Consider the following 20000-nt stretch of genomic DNA (forward strand, 5'->3'; position numbering starts at 1 on the left):
TCCGCAGCGATCGCATCACTCTGCAAGTCAGGGATTCAAACACACCCGACGTCGTCGTCAGAGCTCCCCCCAGGAAAAGGAAGTCTGAGGTTGGTAATATACAAACTTGGTATCTATTAAAACTGACCACCTTAAAGGGGAACTAGACTATTTTGGCTATTTTGTCTGTCAATCAAAATCCTTATGTAATACAAGACATTTTTTTTAATGCATTCAAAATTGCAAATAAACGCTATCAATCCTCTATTTCGTCTATAAAGTGCTTTTTAAAAACATTTCCAAGGTTTTATAGTCGTGGCGCAAGTATATATGTAATGTAGTAACATTCATATAACATGTAATTAGGGCTGGGCGGTATCGAATTTACTCAATATATCGCGGGTATGTCTTTGTGCGATATAGTAAATGACTATCATGATATTAGCGTACACTTTCTCACGCAGTTACTTTTAGCTGCGGGCATTAAGTCTACAGGCTCTTCTCACTGTTTTGTGTCTCTCCTTCGCACAGACATAAAACAAGCGCACCTTATTGTATACGTCACATACTTGTCATACGCCCTCTCAGACCATTAGCTGTAATGCTAGCGGAGCAGTGCGAGTGGTATTACGAGAAATAAGGTGCGAATATGGTAACAAATGGAAGAATAATTAATTCCCAAGAAAAACAGCAGGGAGTCCATCGTCTGGCTGTGGTTTGGCCTCAAGCGGGAAGATGTTGAACAGACAACCGTAATGTCAAGTAAAAGTGTTGCTACAAAAAGTAGCATTACTGCTAATTCGTAGCATCATTTGAAAAGTCACCCGCTACAGAATGAGTGCTTGAAACTCCACATGTCAACATCTCCGGCCGGTGCTACACTAACAAAATGCCAAAGCAACCTGCACATTAACACCATTTCCACATCACCACTGTATGAAAATAGTCAACAGGAGATAACGTCCGCAGGAACCTACCACATAATGAAGGACATACACAATTTGATTTCCTATCATGCAGCTCATTTTTAATTGACAGTTATTGAAATATCTTGTGACATGATCAAAAGTGCACGTTGGTTTAAACTATTGTACCGGCGTTCTGCACGAAAAGTGCACTTTAATTTAGTGTTTTGAAATGTCATCTTCGTGACATCATGCACAAAAGTGCACTAATAGCTTGTTTTAAAATGTCTCTGACAATCTTGCACTTTGTTTTGGAAATTACATTGTTTGCCACTGCTTAATACATTTGAACAAGAATGTTTTAATGTAGACACAGAACCATCATACTGCTGTGATTATATGCATCAAGTGTTCATTCAAGGCTAAGGCAAAATAGAAATTATTCAAAGGCCATATCGCCCAGCCCTACATGTAATAATTACACCTTTTGCGTATTAATTTTACAATTTCATCACAACCTTTACCATGTCCTTCAACTACTAATCATGCAGACTGAGGTACAATTACTTTGGGACAAACTATGATCCAGAAACTTGTATTTTTGCGCCTCAATATAATCAGGGTGATCTAGAAGTTTTAGAAGCTTTGCGCCAAACAGGTGTAGCTTTAGTAGCATTATTTCCTAGTGCTAAAGAAGATATACAAACATAATAAAACAATCACTGGACAATGTTTGCTCTTACTGGAATGTTTACTGAAGAGATGTTTTTCTTCCCGTTTAGATGAATTAATAAAAATTGTGCCGCACACGAGCGTCTTTTCGCTTAATCTGTTGAACGTCAAAGTTGACAAACTTCTTTATGGCCACAACCTTCTGCTATCGAGGTTTTACCAGCTAATGAGGTGGTGCAGCAGCTCACTGGCTCAAAATGTCTATAGCAGCATAAGCTAGCAGCACTCTGGTTACGGCACCCTAAAAGTAGTAATTTGGCGTTAGCTCCTATGATATTGCCAATTAACATATACGTCACAACATTTAAATGGGAATATTGAATGTTTTTCCATTATCTACATTGTTAGCTGCCTCAAACTTGCAGTATTTTACGACGTCAAATGCATAAATAAGGCGAAAAACATGTTTTCTTACATAAGGATTGTGAAGGATTGGCAAAATTCCAGTTCCTATTTGTGAGACAGAGTTGTGCCAATGTGACTTTTGAGCTTGACTCACTAGTTTGTTCCTCTGGCAGCCGTCCAGGAAGAAGACGCAACCCACCGCCAAGAAACAAAGCTACGAAATTCAGGTCTGTGTCGTTTACATTTCATTGGCACACTGACGATAGCAGCTAGTAGATTTCCATTTTGATTAGTTTAAATCAAAAAAGTACAATCAATTATGAATGAAAAGGAGCAGAAAGTAAACTTAACATCTGTGTCCTGTTCACAGAACTACAGCATTTGTTAATGTATGAGACTACAAGGCCATATTTTCACTTAACAAATTAAATGAAACATCTTTTACTCCAAATCATAGCCATCAGTATTTTTAAACATGAAATGCTTCTCATTGTCGTTTTAAAACCATAAAAAAAAGCTGAATTCTTTTTTTAGAATAAAATTTATTTTTTCTAATCTGTATGGAAATTTTGATCAAAATGGACTGGCTTATATGAAATGACAAACTGGTGCAAAATTATGGCCACCTTTTTCATGGAGAATAAAAAAAACTACAAAAAGTGGATTTAATTCTCCATGAAAAAGTTGTCCATTTTGTCATTTCATATAAACCAGTCAGGTCAGTACTGCTGTAATAATGAAAGTGTGATTTCTAGTCAACTTGTATGTAGTGGGGCAGGGTCAAATTAAAAAAACAAGATATTTATCACGCTATAGACACGTGATTGATGTCAAAAAATGCATTTGATGAAAATATTCTTGGGGCGGGGTGTCGGAAGAAACCGGAAGTTGCAAAGCAAGACTGGTTGCATTGAAAAGGCACTCTCACTCAAGTTTGTGTGCACCATCTGGCTGTTTAATATGCATCGAGTGAGAAGAGAAAAGACAAATTAGTGTTGCGGAGAGCAAATAAATTGTGGGTAAAACCGGAAAAGTCACTTTGATAGTCTGGGGAAATGACCGGGGGGGGAAAATGACCATAGGCCTTAGCTGCGCTCACTTCTTTTTTCAACTCTCATCTGTTCTCTCTGGGGGTATAGGTAAACGGGTAGGAACTAAGTGCCGGACTGTATAATATAAATTACAATATCTAACTATTGTGATGCTTCAAAATATTACTGAAAATTACTATTCTAATCACAATAACTACATTCTGTTCAATAATTAAATAAGAATAACATACCTAATTAAATGTTACAGTTGTAACTTCCTGGCACTAAACCTGCAAAGAATAGTTGTTCTCAGGTTTCTGTTTACAATATTTTGTTACTTTCTTCCCTACATATTTTTTCACCTTAATTTTAAGAGGTTATTAAGTGTTTACTGAGATTTTAGAATTTTATTTGCATTGTTTTCCATGTTTGTTTATAATCAGAAGAAAGTTAAATCTTAGACAAAAAAGATTACATGTAATATGTTGTATTATGGTAGTTTGCTGCCATATTGTCTAGCCTTGTCTGTTACCCTGAGCATTACGTGTGTGGGGATAAGTAGAAATTGTTGTAGAAAATGAATCTTTCATTGTGGAAAAAAAATGTGATTTGCATATTCTCCAAAATATTGAAGTCCTACATTGGTGTTTTTTGAAAGCCAGTCAAAAGTACCTTTCTATGACCACCCATCATGTTAACAGTAACATTATGTCAAACAGTCATACAAGTGTAAAAAGAAGTTAACCGTAGCTTGATGTTTTGTAGAAGTGTTGGTTCGAGGACGGAACCAGCCCTTGCGTCCTCATCGAGACGCCCCACAAAGAACTGGAGCCCACAGACCCATCCAGTTTCAAGCAATATAGATTCAAGAACCTCTTCATCAAGACCTCGCCCCTCCCTCGCCTCAGGTACGTCGCCGCCAGGCGTCTCTCCTCCTCCTCCCTCCTCTTGGTGTTCTCAAACAAGACTTTGTGGCGGTGTTGCAGCTGGGCCAGCTCGGATGACTTGTGGATCAAGATGCTCAACAAGGAACTGAAGTATGTTCACGACAAGAGCTACCTGAAGGCACACCCCAGACTGCAGGCCAGCATGAGGGCCATCCTCCTCGACTGGCTGCTGGAGGTGAGGAACACAACCAACAGTCCAAATATTGGGGAATAACCCCCAAAACCCTTTTTTTTTAATGTTTGGGCTTTTTTGTGCTGCAGGTGAGCGAGGTGTACTGCCTCCACCGTCAGACGGCGTATTTGGCCCAGGACTACTTTGACCGCTTTATGCTGACTCAGGACGACGTCAACAAGGAGTTCTTGCAGCTCATCGGTATCACGGCGCTCTTCATAGCCTCCAAAATAGAAGTGAGTTACCCCTCAACCTTTTGAATAAATTTCTGCATTCACATTCCTCTCAAGATGCCAAAGGAATGACAACAAATATTTTGTAGGGGTGCACATTTCTATTGAATTTTAATCACAATTTTAGCTACCACGATTAAATGAAAGTGATTGTCAGGGATATTAAGATTTTTAAAGATTACAAACATTTTTAGGCAGGTCGTCGTGGACGTTATGGTAGGACTCAAACTTTCCAACTCTTAAAATCCAATGTTTTGTTTTTTTTCATTTATACTTCATATTGTAGTGATGGGGAGTGTAGATATGGTGTTCAGTCTTTCAGCTAAAGCCTGTTTTAATTAATGCTTCAACACACTTAAGTGTCTGACTATTTCCTGATGATTTTAAATCCTACATATTTTATTTTGTACAAAATGATCAAAAGCAAATGGGGGGGATAAAAAGGATTCCATTTTTCTGTCCTAATTGTGTATACTGTATTTTCCTGACCTATAGAACGCACCGGTATATAAGCCGCATCCACTATATTTTAGAAGGGGGGGGGGGGGGTTCCTGTATATTAGCACGACTATAAGCCACAGGCATATATTCATAACTTATTTACACAGAATATTCTGTAAATATTTATTTACATATCTTTTCAATTGTTTCCAAACGTTGGCTATGAAACTGATCAAACAAAACAGTCATCGTCATGGATCCGCTAGCTCTGCATTCGGCTTAACACAACTCCAGAGACGTTTTGGTGAATTCACTGAAGTTTTGGAATTTAAACCCATCCATTTCTACCGCTTTTTCCCTTTGGGGTCGCTGGTGCCTATCTCAGCTACAATCGGGTGGAAGGCGGTGTACACCCTGGACAAGTCGCCACCTCATCGCAGGGCCAACACAAATAGACAGACAACATTCACACACTAGGGCCAATTTAGTGTTGCCAATCAACCTATCCCAAGGTGCATTTCTTTGGAAGTGGGAGGAAGCCGGAGTACCCGGAGGGAACCCATGCAGTTACGGGGAGAACATGCAAACTCCACACAAAGATCCCGAGCCCGGGATTGAACCCCAGGCTACTCAGGATTTTCATATTGTGAGGCAGACTCACTAACCCCTCTTCCACCGTGAATTGAAACCATACAAAAATAATTCCATCCATTTTCTACCGCTTGAACCTTAATTGTATTGTAGGGTAACAATTCCAACACAAACACTCGTCAACGTTTTAGCATATTAGTTAATGCCAACAACGCAAGCGTCGTCATATTAGGGTAACATGTACAAATATGCATGAAAACACTCCTGCAAGCATCACACACAGGATGGTTTAGTAATTCTGAATTGTTATTTAAAACTTATAAATGTTGGAGTGATGAATGAGGAATCCACATGGGTAGAAAAGCTGTGGACCACCAGAAGACTGAACAGTATTTTACTTTCGGTTGTTGAATACAGTAAATGGAAGGACACTGCGGTGAGTAAATTTGTCCAAAAGATGGCGACATAGCACAAAAAAACAGCCTGAGTTTTTGCTTTGTTTTTGTATTAGATTATTTTGATTATCACTGTCAATGAAGAAAAATCTATAATTTAGCCATATCGTCTAAGCTGCAGGGATCGAAGTGGAGGAAAAAAGTTGCGGCTTAGAGTTCGGAATTTACGGTATTTGAAATTCAAATGCTAATTTTTTTTTTTTTTTTGTGGAGTTCAGCGATTTATTGATTAGGAGAAAGTGGCAACCATGATGAGATTCAAAACAGTCTTTTTTTCACTCATCAAACAGGAATTTGCACACACGTTGCGGCCGATTTGTTTTGATTTTTTTGATTGTGGGAAGCCAAAATTGTTATTGGGGTTAAAATTCAATAGTCCAGCATTACTCTTGTCAAAATGGCGCCCAAGTTGTACTTTTAAGGGTGATAGTCGCTCCACATGGTTGACATTTGGTTCCGTTCTCCATTGCGTCCATAAGTCTAATCTTTCTACCAGGTGTAGGCATATTGTAACGTGTAATTCAGGCCTGGGAAATAATTTTTTGCATCAGGGGGGCAAATTTAGAGAAAAATGTGTCTAGGGGCCAGTTTATCTATTTTTAGGAACACTAATACAAAACCTCACTGTCTGATTTAAAGCTAAAAACATTATGTCAGACCCCCTTAAAGAATGGAATGACATTTTAAATGTTTTTATTGAATGAGACACCCAGAATTGGAAATTAAAATAAAGAATGTGGGATTTACAATATTAACTATGAACGATAAAACACTGAATATTGACAACATATGAACGTTGCACCCCCTCTCAATCGGCATTTTACAATCAAGCAAAATGCAACACAGCAAAATATGAACGCGTCTGTCCCTGACACCCGCATTTCATGCTGGCCGCTCTGGAAACGCTCCCCACCCACACTGCTTGGTACCTGATCTGACCTGCTGTGACTTGGATTACCATAGTAACTAGTATATCAAGCAAAAGCGCATATTCCAACCATTGAAATACTTTGTATAGTTCAAGACTTACGGTCATTTGAAAACATCACTGCACGTCATAATGACTGCTACAGATTCCATTTAAAGATATTTAAAAAAAAAAAAAGATTTGGGAATGTCCGGCGGACCAGATTGAAAAGCTTAACGAGCCGCAAGTGGCCCCCGGGCTTTAATTTGCCAAGGTCTGGTGTAATTGATACATTGCAATCTTCGATACCATTTATGCGGTAAAATAGACAAAACATAGTAGTTCTGATTGGACCTCATCCGGAACACTGTCCCTTTTTTTCCCCACGCAGCTAAAGTAGTTGTGATTGTATATATTCACAACTTGTCTGTTATGATTAGTTAGAAACTGTTTGGGAGACCTTTTTTTAAAAAGCCGTCTTTCTTGCAGGAGATCTACCCGCCCAAAATCAGCGAGTTTGCCTACGTGACAGACGGAGCGTGTGACACCTGGGACATCCAGCGCACGGAGCTTCTCATCCTCAAGGTACTTTACTTTTAATACAGGGTTTCCCGTGCAGGCCTGTGGAAAACACTGGTGGGGATTCATTGTTGTATGCGTACATTTAAAGTAAAAACTGTCTGGTGCAGGCCTTGGACTGGACTCTCTGTCCTGAGACTCCCATTGCCTGGCTCAAGCTCTACGCTCAGGTGGAGGCCCAGAAAGATGGAGACAACTTCCTGGTCCCTCAGTTCTCACAGGAAACCTACATCCAGATCACGCAGGTAACCAAACATTGTTTTTGCAACATCAATTGAATGGATTCCACTCGGTCATGTAAAAAAAGTACCAATGATTGTCACACACATACTAGATGTGGCGAAATTATTCTCTGCATTTGACCATCACCCTTGATCACCCCCTGGGAGGTGAGGGGAGCAGTGGGCAGCAGCGGTGCCGCGCCCGGGAATAATTTTTGGTGATTTAACCCCAAATTCCAACCCTTAATGCTGAGTGCCAAGCAGGGAGGTAACGGGTCCCATTTTTATAGTCTTTGGTATGACTGCCGGGGTTTGAACTCACGACCCACCGATCTCAGAGCGGACACTATGTAGGGATGTGCCGATCGATTGGCCATTGATCAGTAGCTATTTTCGTGGAAATATTACTTGAGCGCCGGTCATGTGTCTCTATACAGTGTTTTTAGGACCATAAAGCGCACTGCCGATGAGCGGGTTTATTCAGGTCTATTTTCATACAAAATGCGCACTGGATTATAAAGTGCACTAAAGGGTCGTGATTTATTTTCTACATTTTAAGACTTCCTTGTGGCCTACATAACATGTAATGGTAGTTCTTTGGTCAATACGTCGCATGCAACGTTTGAGTGCTCTTATTTACATGCCTGCACTGCGACAGCGTCTTCTCACTGTCATCTTTGTTGTGGCGGTGTAGCGCGGAAGAAGTGTCAAAACTGGGAGCTAACTGTTTTAATGACATTCAGACTTTACTTCTATCAACGACTGAGCAGCATCTCCTCAGCCAAGGCTCACTAGTGCAACTACGCTGGAAATGTGTCCCGTGAAAAAAATCTTACGACTGTAACTCTCTAATAACAAACATTCTGAGGGTAAGTTAATTTAACTACAGAGTTTTTAGCACTTCCATAGTGAGTCTACTGACTGATATAAGTTAGAACTTTACGCTACTTTATATTACAAATGGCAAAGCGGAGGATGAATGCCTCAATACTACGGCAGACACGCAAATATCCCGAACTTATGCAGATCCTAAATACACATCAGCAGTTACTATAAGGTAAGAAAAGTTGGTTTTGCATAATATTGCAAAACAAAACGCTAGGTTATGTCTAATAGGTGACATTTTGCGGTCTTTATATTCACACACACACACACACACACACACACCATAACATATGATGAAGCACAGTACGTCTGACCATGGTAGTCAAAATGCGCCGACTAGCCAAGCGGTGTGGCTTCATAGCTTACCAAAGTCATACTAAAACATTTGAGCACTGTGTGGATGTTGTATATTCTCAATGGAACGTTTAACGTTTTGGTGCTTACTGGCGTCATCTTACAGAATACATGTATCTATTATGTGTGACTGCCATCTACTGCTCACACTTTACACCATGTACCAAATAAAATAGTTTCGATGTCTGTAAGCACAACCATTCTGTAATCCGGACAGGGACGATTATAAAATTGATTAGTACACTTCGATTATTTATGATAAATATACATTGATTTAAGTAATGCTGACTGCAGCGAGAGATCCGACCAGCTCCTTTTATTTTAGGGCACTTATGTTCCAGTTATTTCCATACATTTAACAAATGTGATAGGAATTCTTTTAACGGTTCCTTATTACAAATGCACTGTTTTCAAATGTTGCACTTAAACGCTTATTTTCGTTGAACCAAAATAAATGCAAAACTGCATCCGCCCGAAACGCAGCTGAGATATGCTCCAGCGACCCCGAAAGGGACAAGTGGTAGAAAATGGATTGATGGATCAATATACATAAATTTTAAAGATGCATCAGTTATCGGTTTTTAATCTAATTGTAGCTCCTGAATTGTGAGGTGCCCAGAGATTCCCACCTTCTAATATTATAGGGATCAGATCAATGTTTTCTCAAAATCTTTTAGTTTTTTTTAATCTAAGGCAAAGGGTTCTTAACCTTGTTGGAGGTACCGAACCCCACCAGTTTCATATGCACATTCAGTGAAGCCTTCTTTAGTGAAAAATAATTGTATTTTATTTATTTATTTTTTTCAAATTCAATTTTTTTTATTTTTTTTTGTAATGCACAACATGAACATTACCTTGTTCAAAGAACAAAACCAACACAGTGCATTAACTCACAACAAATTACACACTTGCAAATTAGAGGGAACATTGTTTGGGGGGTATCCATAATACTTAGACTAAGACTTCCTTTTTATTGTCATTCAAATGTTAACTTTACAGTACAGATACGCCGATAGGGAGATGTTTTTATTTACACGATTGAGTGATTGAGACTTATTAGTAGATTGCACAGTTCAGTACATATTCCGTACAATTGACCACTAAATGGTAACACCCAAATAAGTTTTTCAACTTGTTTAATTAAGTCGGGGTCCACGTTAATCAATTCATGTGTCCGGTGTGTCTTGAACGCTGCGGAGGAGGCTCTGCCGAACCCCTAGGGTTCGATCAAACCTAGGTTAAGAACCACTGATCTAAGGACAATCCTGTATATCTTATGTGCTTAGCTGTGGTGTAGCTTAGTAGCCTTAGCTTTTGTAAACGGATTGGCTAAAATAGAATAAAATAGCAACCTTGTGTGCTTATTGGAGGACGTTTAAATGTTTGACACCAGTATTGGACATCACATTGGGCCTGATATCAAACATGTACCTCTATCGGAGGAATGAGTAAATATAAAGGTGGTCCCCAGGAAGTCTCATGACTGCATGATTGGACATTTTAGGCTGTCCCCTCCTGACCTTTGACCTAATGTCGTTTCAGCTGTTGGACCTTTGCATGATGGACATCAGCTCGCTGGACTTTAGCTACAGCGTCCTGGCCGCCGCCGCCTTCTGCAACTTCTCCTCCTTCGACGTGGTGAACAAAGTGTCAGGTGTGTGCCGCCTTCGTCTTTGTCCTGTTTTTTGGCACTTCCTGTTTGCTGAGCAGCTGCGTTGGTGCATGCAGGCCTGACGTGGGAGAGCGTGTCGCCGTGCGTGCGGTGGATGACTCCCTTCACGGACACGCTGCGCTCGGAACCCAGAGTTGAGCTCAAAACCTTCCCCAAAGTGAAAACTGAGGACCGACACAACATCCAGACGCACGTCATCTACCTGGATCTTTTGGTAAGCACCACATATCCAAAAAATAATAATAACTTCCTGTCTGATGTCGACCTTTCACCTCCTCCCAGAAAAAAGCTCAGGAACGGCGCACTGATGCTGACTGCCCGCTGTCCCCCGTCGCCCTAACACCCTGGATGACTCCTCCCAGCAGCACAGAGAAGCCAGCCAATCACTGAGCAGGATTTCTGCTCATGTGACCTCTGACCAAAACCTGGGTAGCTTTTTTTTTTTAATTTTAATTTTTTTTTTTTTAAATTGCATTATTTAAATTAAGTGAGATTTTTTGGTTTTATGAACCAGCATTATTTCGCAATAGACTTTGGGTGAATATTTTCATCTCTAAGAGGACGCACGACTTCTTCGCCGCGTCATTCCACTGTGAACATCCCATCACTAACATGGGCTCATCGCCGTGGCGACAAGCGTCGAGTCCTCTTTCCTGCCTGTTTCATTCCTGGAAACTTGACCCGAGCAGGTCCCGGCCTGCTCCCCTGCGTGTGCTTGTATTTATTGAAGAGTTTAAGAACCAATAGGGACGTCGGAGCAAGGGTCTGGTTTTTCTGTCTATTTATGACGTCGACGCGTGTTTGTGCCTTTTGACTCCGACTCCTCAGGTGCTAAAGAATGTACAGTATGTTTTTGTACAGAGAGCCATTTTTTGGAATGGGTCATTTCAGTCTTTTATACTGCGACGTTTTACACAAATAAACCACATCAACTCTAACTGCTGACCTAACGTCAAGTCAGCACTTTGTGTCTGTGCGTGTGCTAAAGTTAGCTCTTCCCTTTGTTTGAATTTGTAGGCAGAGAAAATAGAGGTGAGTGTAGATTCCTTAAGTAGCCTTAAGCTTGACGCTCCTCTACTATCACATTCACTCCGCTTCCTGCGGCAACAACAAAACTGCAGACGTTTTTCTTGGTTTGTATGGTTTACTTGAGATCTTAATAATTCAAAACATAAAACAGTCACAATGTGGGAACAAATTAATGACAAAATAAAGAGTTTGTTGCAGTACGAGTTAGAAAAAGTATGAATAAGTATGAGTGAGGTCAAAAATCTGTGGCTCGATTCCACCACACCTGACAGCAATTACCCATAACACTTTGCGTCCCAAAACCCCCTTACCACACAAATCCTTCTGCCATATATGCATTTAAAAGTTACGTCATCAAATCATTTTGACAAATGTAATAATTACAATTAAAGTGAGCTTTATATAATTACTCTAAGCACTCAATATATACATTTTCTTTTCATGCAAATAAAGTAAATCGTCCCCTTTTGGCTGAATAAACAAAGCACCTTCCATAAAATGTAAATTAGCTTAAACAATATTTAGGCTCCTACAGTGAGCTTATCACGTACGTTCTCGTGCAAATGAGAAAACAAACGCTGTTTCGTGTCCCAGTGGGCGGGACTACGCCATCCCAGCTCGTTATCATTTACCTCCACTGTTTTGACTTTGGCAACATTAGCTGCTATTTGCCACTGTCATAATGAGAATGGCCAACAGGGGACATGAGTCATCTAACTCATAATACTCAACCCATTTTCAAACTGTTTTCCTAAATGACCAACAAACTATAGTAATGTAGTAGGTCTATGTACTCATTAAAACATGGCAGGGGTTTTAACAATTATTCACTATTTTTTTGCCACTGGCACATTACAGTGAATATTTTAAGTGGTTGTTTGGTGTACCACAATTCAAGAACCACTTCTATACTATACACCAGTGGTTCTCAAATTGGGGTACGCATACCTCTGGGGGTACTTGAAGGTATGCCAGGGGGTACGTGATATTTTTTTTTAAATATTCTAAAAATAGCAACAATTCAGCTTTATAAATATTTATTGCATAATACTTCAACGAAATATGAATATGAGTTCATAAACTGAAAAAAGAAATGCAACAAGGCAATGCTCATTTTTGTGGACATGTTCCATAAATATTGATGTTAAAGAGTTCTTTTTTTGTGAAGAAATGTTTAAAATTAAGTTCATGAATCCAGATGGATTTCTATTACAATCCCAAAGAGGGCACTTTAAGTTGATGATTACTTCTATGAGTAGAATTTTTTCATTTATAATTGAATCACTTGTTTATTTTTCAACAAATTTTTTATTTTTACACATTTTTTTCCAAATAGTTCAAGAAATACCACTACAAATGAGCAATATTTTGCACTGTTATACAATTTTATAAATCAGACACTGATGACATAGTGCTGTATTTTACTTTAACTCTTTTTTTTTTTTTCCAACCAAAAATGCTTTGCTTTGATTAGGGGGTACTTCAATTAAAAACATTTTCACAGAGGGTACATCACTGAAAAAAGGTTGAGAACCACTGCTATACTCCATAAATATTACAAAAAAAAAAAAAATTGTAACAGGTATGTAACAAGAAAATGCGGCAAAGTTAACACTGCTTACCCAAAGCTGCTTGAAGGCAGTTTTTACTTTAAAAGATCCATTTTCTACCACTTGTCCCTTTCGGGGGTGCTGGAGCCTATTTCAGCTGCATTCCGGCGGAAGGCGTTTACACCCTGGACAAGTCGCCACCTCATCGCAGGGTCAACACAGACAACATCCACACACTAGGGCCCATTTAGTGTTGCCAATCAACCTATCCCCAGGTGCATGTCTTTGGAAGTGGGTGGTACCCGGAGGGAAGCCACGCAGTCACGGGGAGAACATGCAAACTCCACACAGAAAGATCCCGAGCGCAGGATCGAACCCAAGACCTTTGTATTGTGAGGCAGATGCACTAACCCCGGTTCCACCGTGATAACTCACTGCCAAAATAAACAACTTATAGTCTGATGGATCTGAAGTGGATTTAGAGCAGTGGTCATCGGACTCGTGGTATGTCAAAGATTCATTTATATAGTTATTCAAATAGTGGACAAATATTCAATTACTTGCCTGCCTTGTTTTTATTGAATACTTTGGCCTACTACGCTACTAACCAATGCTACAGTGGACAAATATTCAATATACTTGCCTGCCTCTTTTTTATTGAATACTTTGGCCTACTATGCTACTAACCAATGCTACAGTGGACATATATTCAATGTACTTGCCTGCCTTGTTTTTATTGAATACCTTGGCCTACTACGCTACTAACCAATGCTACAGTGGACAAATATTCAATATACTTGCCTGCCTCTTTTTTATTGAATACTTTGGCCTACTCTGCTACTAACCAATGCTACAGTGGACATATATTCAATATACTTGCCTGCCTTGTTTTTATTGAATACCTTGGCCTACTACGCTACTAACCAATGCTACAGTGGACAAATATTCAATATACTTGCCTGCCTTGTTTTTAATGAATACTTTGGCCTACTGCATATTACAGTAATAGTGGTACTCTATGACAGTGGTCCCCAATCTTTTTGTACCCGCGAACCAGTCAACACTTAATAAATTGTCCCGCAGCCCGGGTGGGGGGTCCTTTTTTTTTTTTCTTTGTCATGAAAAAGGGCCATTTTTGTCATGAAAAATGGAGGTTTTTGTGGTTGGTGCACTAATTGTAAGTGTATATTGTGTTTTTTATGTTGATTTAATAAAAAAAAAATATTTTTATTTTTTAATAAAAATGAATAAAACATTATTCTGCGGCCCGGTGGTTGGGGACCACTGCTCTATGAAATACATTTGAGAACCATTAGTCTAGAGATTTAAGCGATTCAACTAAAAACATTGACTTTTTGTTTACACTTGTGTGGGGCCCTTTATGTCCCCGACACCTTTTCAGTCCGATTTGGTTTTACTTTCATTGTTCAAAAAAATTATGATTAAATCGAACGCATTGTGAATTATTTATAAGGTTTTAATTACATAAAATATTCCATATTTGTACGGTTTAGGGGAAAATTACATTTTGTTTTATTTTTTCCATTAAAAAAAAACAGGGTTTTCTTTGGTGGAAAAGCTATAACGCAGAAAAAACTTTAAGGCAACAGATCTGAAATTGATTTATAGATATTTAAAAAGCAAAAAATATATATTTTTACAACTTATTTTTAACATTCTAATCCATGAAACCCTATTCCATCCCCAGAACCTTTAATGTTCACCTAAATTGAGGTGAGGTCCAATGCTTTTGAAAATGGCAAATATCAAAATAGCCTCTGCATACTTTAGTTTTTCTGTGTGTGAGAGAGAGATATTCCCTTGTTTGATTTTTTTTTAATGAATAAAATAAATACATTAACTAAACTGAATGAGTGTGAAAGAGAAAGAAATCTACAAGATAACACAGGATCCCGGCCCCTGTTGTGAGGCTTTTGTGTTGCTATGGCCTCAGAACACACACACACACACACACACACAATTATTTTAGTGAGGATGTAGTGAAAACACTTTATTGTCCAACATGATGGTTGATTGACTGAATAAAGTAATGGTTTGATGGTCAAAATTAAACATTTGATATTATATGACTATAAATACATATTTTGTACACAAGCTAATAAAAAAGAAGTCATTTAAAAAGGTAAAATAAAGCTTTTAATGTCATATAAATATGACTAGAAAGACTGTATATAAGTGCATGCAGGGAACACTTTGTCCTCACAGAGACGACACACACGCCAAACTCATTATTCGTCAAACTATACGTTGGTTTCTATTTTGGTTTCATCTGACCATATGACATTCTCCCAATCCTCTGCTGTATCATCCATGTATCCATTTTGGTATAAACTCAACTCGTCGTGTTTGGAGGAAGAAGAATACTGAGTTGAATCCCAAGAACACCATACCTACTGTGAAGCATGGGGGTGGAAACATGTTTTGGGGCTGTTTTTCTGCTAAGGGGACAGGACGATTGATCCGTGTTAAGGAAAGAATGAATGGGGCCATGTATCCTGAGATTTTGAGTCAAAACCTCCTTCCATTAGTGAGAGCTTTGAATGGTTGACCAAATACCTATTTTCCACCATAATTAACAAATAAATTCTTTAAAATTCCTACAATGTGAATTCCTGGATTACACAGTTGAAGTGTACCGATGATGAAAATTACAGACCTCTGTCATCATTTTAAGTGGGAGAACTTGCACAATCGGTGGCTGACTAAATACTATTTTGCCCCACTGTATTTCCTAAAACAGGCTATGAATTGTGTTTTATTTGATTACCCGATTAATTGAAAAAACTAAATGGATAGATTACTAAAATAATGGATAGCTGCAGGTATAACATCCAGCAAATTACATCGATAGTTCTTGCCTGAATAATTAATTAGCTTGTAAATAGTGATAGTGTGGTGGATTGGCCCGAAGCTTAAACAGCAAACAAAGTGGTTTAAGTATAAAAGGTTTATTAACCCATATTCAAAAGTACAAGTTGGATTGAATTGCCAATGCAAACAGTGAGCATCCTCCGAAGGATCCAGAATCAAGCAAAATCATGCAAATCATATCAAATATTGGTCTACTGGCTTTTTATATGTTTCCCTCATGTGTCAAGGTCTCGTTGTTTTGCAACTGCTTGCTCCCCAACAACCGTGGATCCCTTAGTCATAACATACAATCAAAACATTTTGTAGAATGGTTAAAGCGACCACAAATTCAACTTTCCCCTACATATGCTCTTCCATTGATTCAGAGGCTTTTAGATAGTCTTTCTTTTTGGACTAAAACAGACACAAAATATGGTATAAAAAGGTCAGAAATTCCACTACAATAATTTACTAAAATATACATATTTTATGTTTTGTGTGTGAAGTGTTTTACTTGCACATGCTCTGTGTGTCTTGTATTGAAGTATTGTATTATGAAATATGTATAATAATGTAATAGTTTTATTTAAATAGGTAATTAAATCATCTTATGGCCGCACATTGCCAATTAGAACATAAAAAGTGGGTGTTTGACCGCAACTCTATTAGGACGTCGCTGCACTGATGCGTTTAGCGCCCCCTCCAGTGTCGGAATGAAGGAACTACATCAGAAAATTAACTCAAAGGCCTACTGAAACCCACTACTACCGACCACGCAGTCTGATAGTTTATATATCAATGATGAAATATTAACATTGCAACACATGCCAATACGGCCTTTTTAGTTTACTAAATTGCAATTTTAAATTTCCTGCAAAGTGTCCTGTTGAAAACGTTGCGGTATGATGATGCGTGCTTTTGACGTCACCGGTTGTAGCGGACATTTTTTTCCAGCCCGATCCAAGCTATAAGTCGTCTGCTTTAATCGCATAATTACTCAGTATTGTGGACATCTGTGTTGCTGAATCTTTTGCAATTTGTTCAATTAATAATGGAGAAGTCAAAGTATAAAGATGTAGGTGGGAAGCGGTGTATTGCAGCTGCCTTTAGCAACACAAACACAGCCGGTCTTTCATTGTTTAAAATTCCCGAAGGCGAAGCTTTACTATGGAACAGAGCGGTCAAGCGAACATGGTTCCCGACCACATGTCAACCGGCAGGTTTGTGGTAATAAGTTGTCTCTTACCGTAGTTATGAGCAGAGCTTGCGTCCTCCTGCAGCTGCGTGGCTTCCCTCAGAGACACTGGCGGTCGCCACACCCCTCCGACTTTCAGGTACCATATAATCTCACTAAAACACTAGTAACACAATAAGCAGATAAGGGATTTTCCAGAATTATACTAGTAAATGTGTCTAATAACATCTGAATCACTCCCACTGCCCTCGTCTTTTGTGTTTTTTCTGTAGTCCTTCACTCTCACAATCCTCATCCACCAATCTTTCATCCTCGCTCAAATTAATGGGGAAATTGTCGGTTTCTTGGTCCGAATCGCTCTAGCTGCTGGTGACTATGATTGTAAACAATGTGAGGATGTGAGGAGCCCTACAACACGTGACGTCACGCGCACATCGTCTGCTACTTCCGGTACAGGCAAGGCTTTTTTATTAGCGACCAAAAGTTGCGAACTTTATCGTGGATGTTCTCTACTAAATCCTTTCAGGAAAAATATGGCAATATCGCGAAATGATCAAGTATGACACATAGAATGGACCTGCTATCCCCGTTTGAATAAGAAAATCTCATTTCAGTAGGCCTTTAATGAAGCAAGAAGAAAAATGTGTACGACTAACAGTTTTTATCATGTCTATGTATAGTTTTGTACACATAGCACTGTATTGTCAAACGGAGTTAAAGTTGTTTTCAGTTTACAGCGTCATCATTATGGAATGACGTAACTACTTTCCACCAATGGAGACTTTCGTCTCAAACGTGCAGACATTTTCCAACCACCTGATTGGCTCAGTGACGTGTCACTCAACGACGTTCACCGGAAACAACGCATTTTTTAATAGCTAGCAGTGTAACTAACAGCATGCATTATTTGTATCGATGGGTTTCAAGACAGTCTTGTGTTTGACGTGGATGACTTACAAATTGAAGATGAAATCAAAAAGAATGACATAAAAGACGAAGTGGCTGGAGATAGGGAAGTCTGGGCTTCCCTGCTTAGGCTGCTGCCCCCGCGACCCGACCTCGGATAAGCGGAAGATGATGGATGGATGGATGGATGACGGCCAATAAACAGTTATTCGCCAAGTTCACCTCACCACTATGATGCGAGCCATATCCGCTGCAGGTGACGTGATTGGTTTATTTATTTTTTTAACCACACTCACAGTGTGAACCACAGCCAATCAGCGCCGTGCTTAGGTGGCCAATCACGAGCATGCACTATTTCAGGGAATAACACAAGAGTGGTTCTTGCGAATCATATTTTGTAAAAAAAACCATCCATCCATCCATTTCCTACCGCTTATTCCCTTTCGGGGTCGCGGGGGGCGCTGGCGCCTATCTCAGCTACAATTGGGCGGAAGGCAGGGTACAAAAATATAAAATATGTCATGTGCGACAATCTTCACACACTTGTGAGATTTAACTAAACACTTTTTTACACATTTTTGGACAAATATTCAAGAGTAAAACAACATGTTTTTCTGTTGTTTTTTTTAAGTTGTGGTTAATTGTTGTTCGGTGTATTTGAAAAAAAAACTGACAATTCTTTCAAAAGCTTTTTTTTAATTTTATTTTTATTTACGAGAAATTAGGGCTTGAAATATTTCACTTGAGTAATAAACCTGATTTACCTTCTGAAACAAACGACATCAATCAAAATTGTTCTTAATATAAACCGTTTGAGATGTGAATGTATGTATTCCCTACACCAGTGGTTCTCAAATGGGGGTACGCGTACCCCTGGGGGTACTTGAAGGTATGCCAAGGGGTACGTGAGATTAAAAAAAAAAAAAAATCTAAAAATAGCATCCATCCATCCATCCATTTTCTGCCGCTTATTCCCTTTTGGGGTCGCGGGGGGGCGCTGGCGCCTATCTCAGCTACAATTGGAAAATCCTTTATAAATATATTTATTGAATAATACTTCAACAAAATATGAATGTAAGTTCATAAACTGTGGGAAAAAAAATGCAACAATGCAATATTCCGTGTTGACAACTAGACTTTTAATGGACATGTTTCATAAATATTGATGTTAAAGATTGCTTTTTTGTGAAGAAATGTTTAGAATTAAGTTGATGAATCCAGATGGATCTCTATTACAATCCCCAAAGAGGGCACTTTAAGTTGATGATTACTTCTATGTGTAGAAATCTTTATTTATAATTGAATCACTTGTTTATTTTTCAACAAGTTTTTAGTTATTTTTATATCTCTTTTTCAAATAGTTCAAGAAATACCACTACAAATGAGTAATATTTTGCACTGTTATAAAATGTAATAAATCCGAAACTGATATATATTTTACTTCTTTATCTCTTTTTTTTCAACCAAAAATGCTTTGCTCTGATTAAGGGATACTTGAATTAAAAAAGTGTTTACAGGGGGTACATCACTGAAAAAAGGTTGAGAACCAAAGTTCTACACCATTCATTAATTTTTTGATAAGAAATGTTCAATCAATTCCACCGTCCAAGGCAGCGAAGAACTCATCCAGTCTCTTGTGCTACACAAACTGGCCACAAGATGGCAGCACATGGCAACGTTGTCGCTAGCTTCCTGTTAAACTTCTTATGAAAAGTTTGAAAAAGTGTCAGGGAAATGTCACCTGCAAGATTTATTAGGTGCTGACTAAACACATTTGTTGACAATATTTGAGAGGAATATAAAATGTTTTAAGGTGTTGCATTTAATTTGTGTTCAGTGTATTTTTCCACAATTTTAATGATCTTAAGTAATCTCAGTTTTATTTTTTCGGACGCTTGTAATTTTTCACTTGTGTACTAAATCGATGAATGGTCATGAAAATACATAAACTATTTCTTTAATTAGGATTTTTCATTTTCCAAGGCAGCAATTCTCCATTC

The 20000-nt window shown here is 38.7% G+C and overlaps 2 protein-coding genes across 3 annotated transcripts in view; one reads left to right on the forward strand and one right to left on the reverse strand.

Annotated features, from left to right (window-relative positions):
• The window catches only part of ccne2 (cyclin E2), a 12918-nt gene extending 1531 nt beyond the window's left edge, over positions 1-11387 (forward strand). The window contains exons 3-13 of one of the 2 annotated variants that reach the window (XM_061914703.1): positions 8-89; positions 2135-2188; positions 3758-3900; positions 3979-4114; positions 4201-4347; positions 7228-7323; positions 7428-7562; positions 10320-10431; positions 10506-10663; positions 10732-10878; positions 10964-11387. In XM_061914703.1, coding sequence (XP_061770687.1) covers positions 8-89; positions 2135-2188; positions 3758-3900; positions 3979-4114; positions 4201-4347; positions 7228-7323; positions 7428-7562; positions 10320-10431; positions 10506-10663; positions 10732-10839 — 1171 coding nt within the window. In that variant the 3' untranslated portion in view covers positions 10840-10878; positions 10964-11387. Of the gene's footprint in view, positions 1-7; positions 90-2134; positions 2189-3757; positions 3901-3978; positions 4115-4200; positions 4348-7227; positions 7324-7427; positions 7563-10319; positions 10432-10505; positions 10664-10731 lie in introns of both variants that reach the window. The other variant, XM_061914702.1, reaches the window with a different exon arrangement.
• ndufaf6 (NADH:ubiquinone oxidoreductase complex assembly factor 6) overlaps positions 1-20000 on the reverse strand; it is a 113057-nt gene that overhangs the window by 89191 nt on the left and 3866 nt on the right. The window lies entirely within an intron of this gene.

The sequence above is a fragment of the Nerophis ophidion genome, linkage group LG11, assembly GCF_033978795.1.
Source record: "Nerophis ophidion isolate RoL-2023_Sa linkage group LG11, RoL_Noph_v1.0, whole genome shotgun sequence".
Classification (NCBI taxonomy): Eukaryota; Metazoa; Chordata; class Actinopteri; order Syngnathiformes; family Syngnathidae; genus Nerophis; species Nerophis ophidion.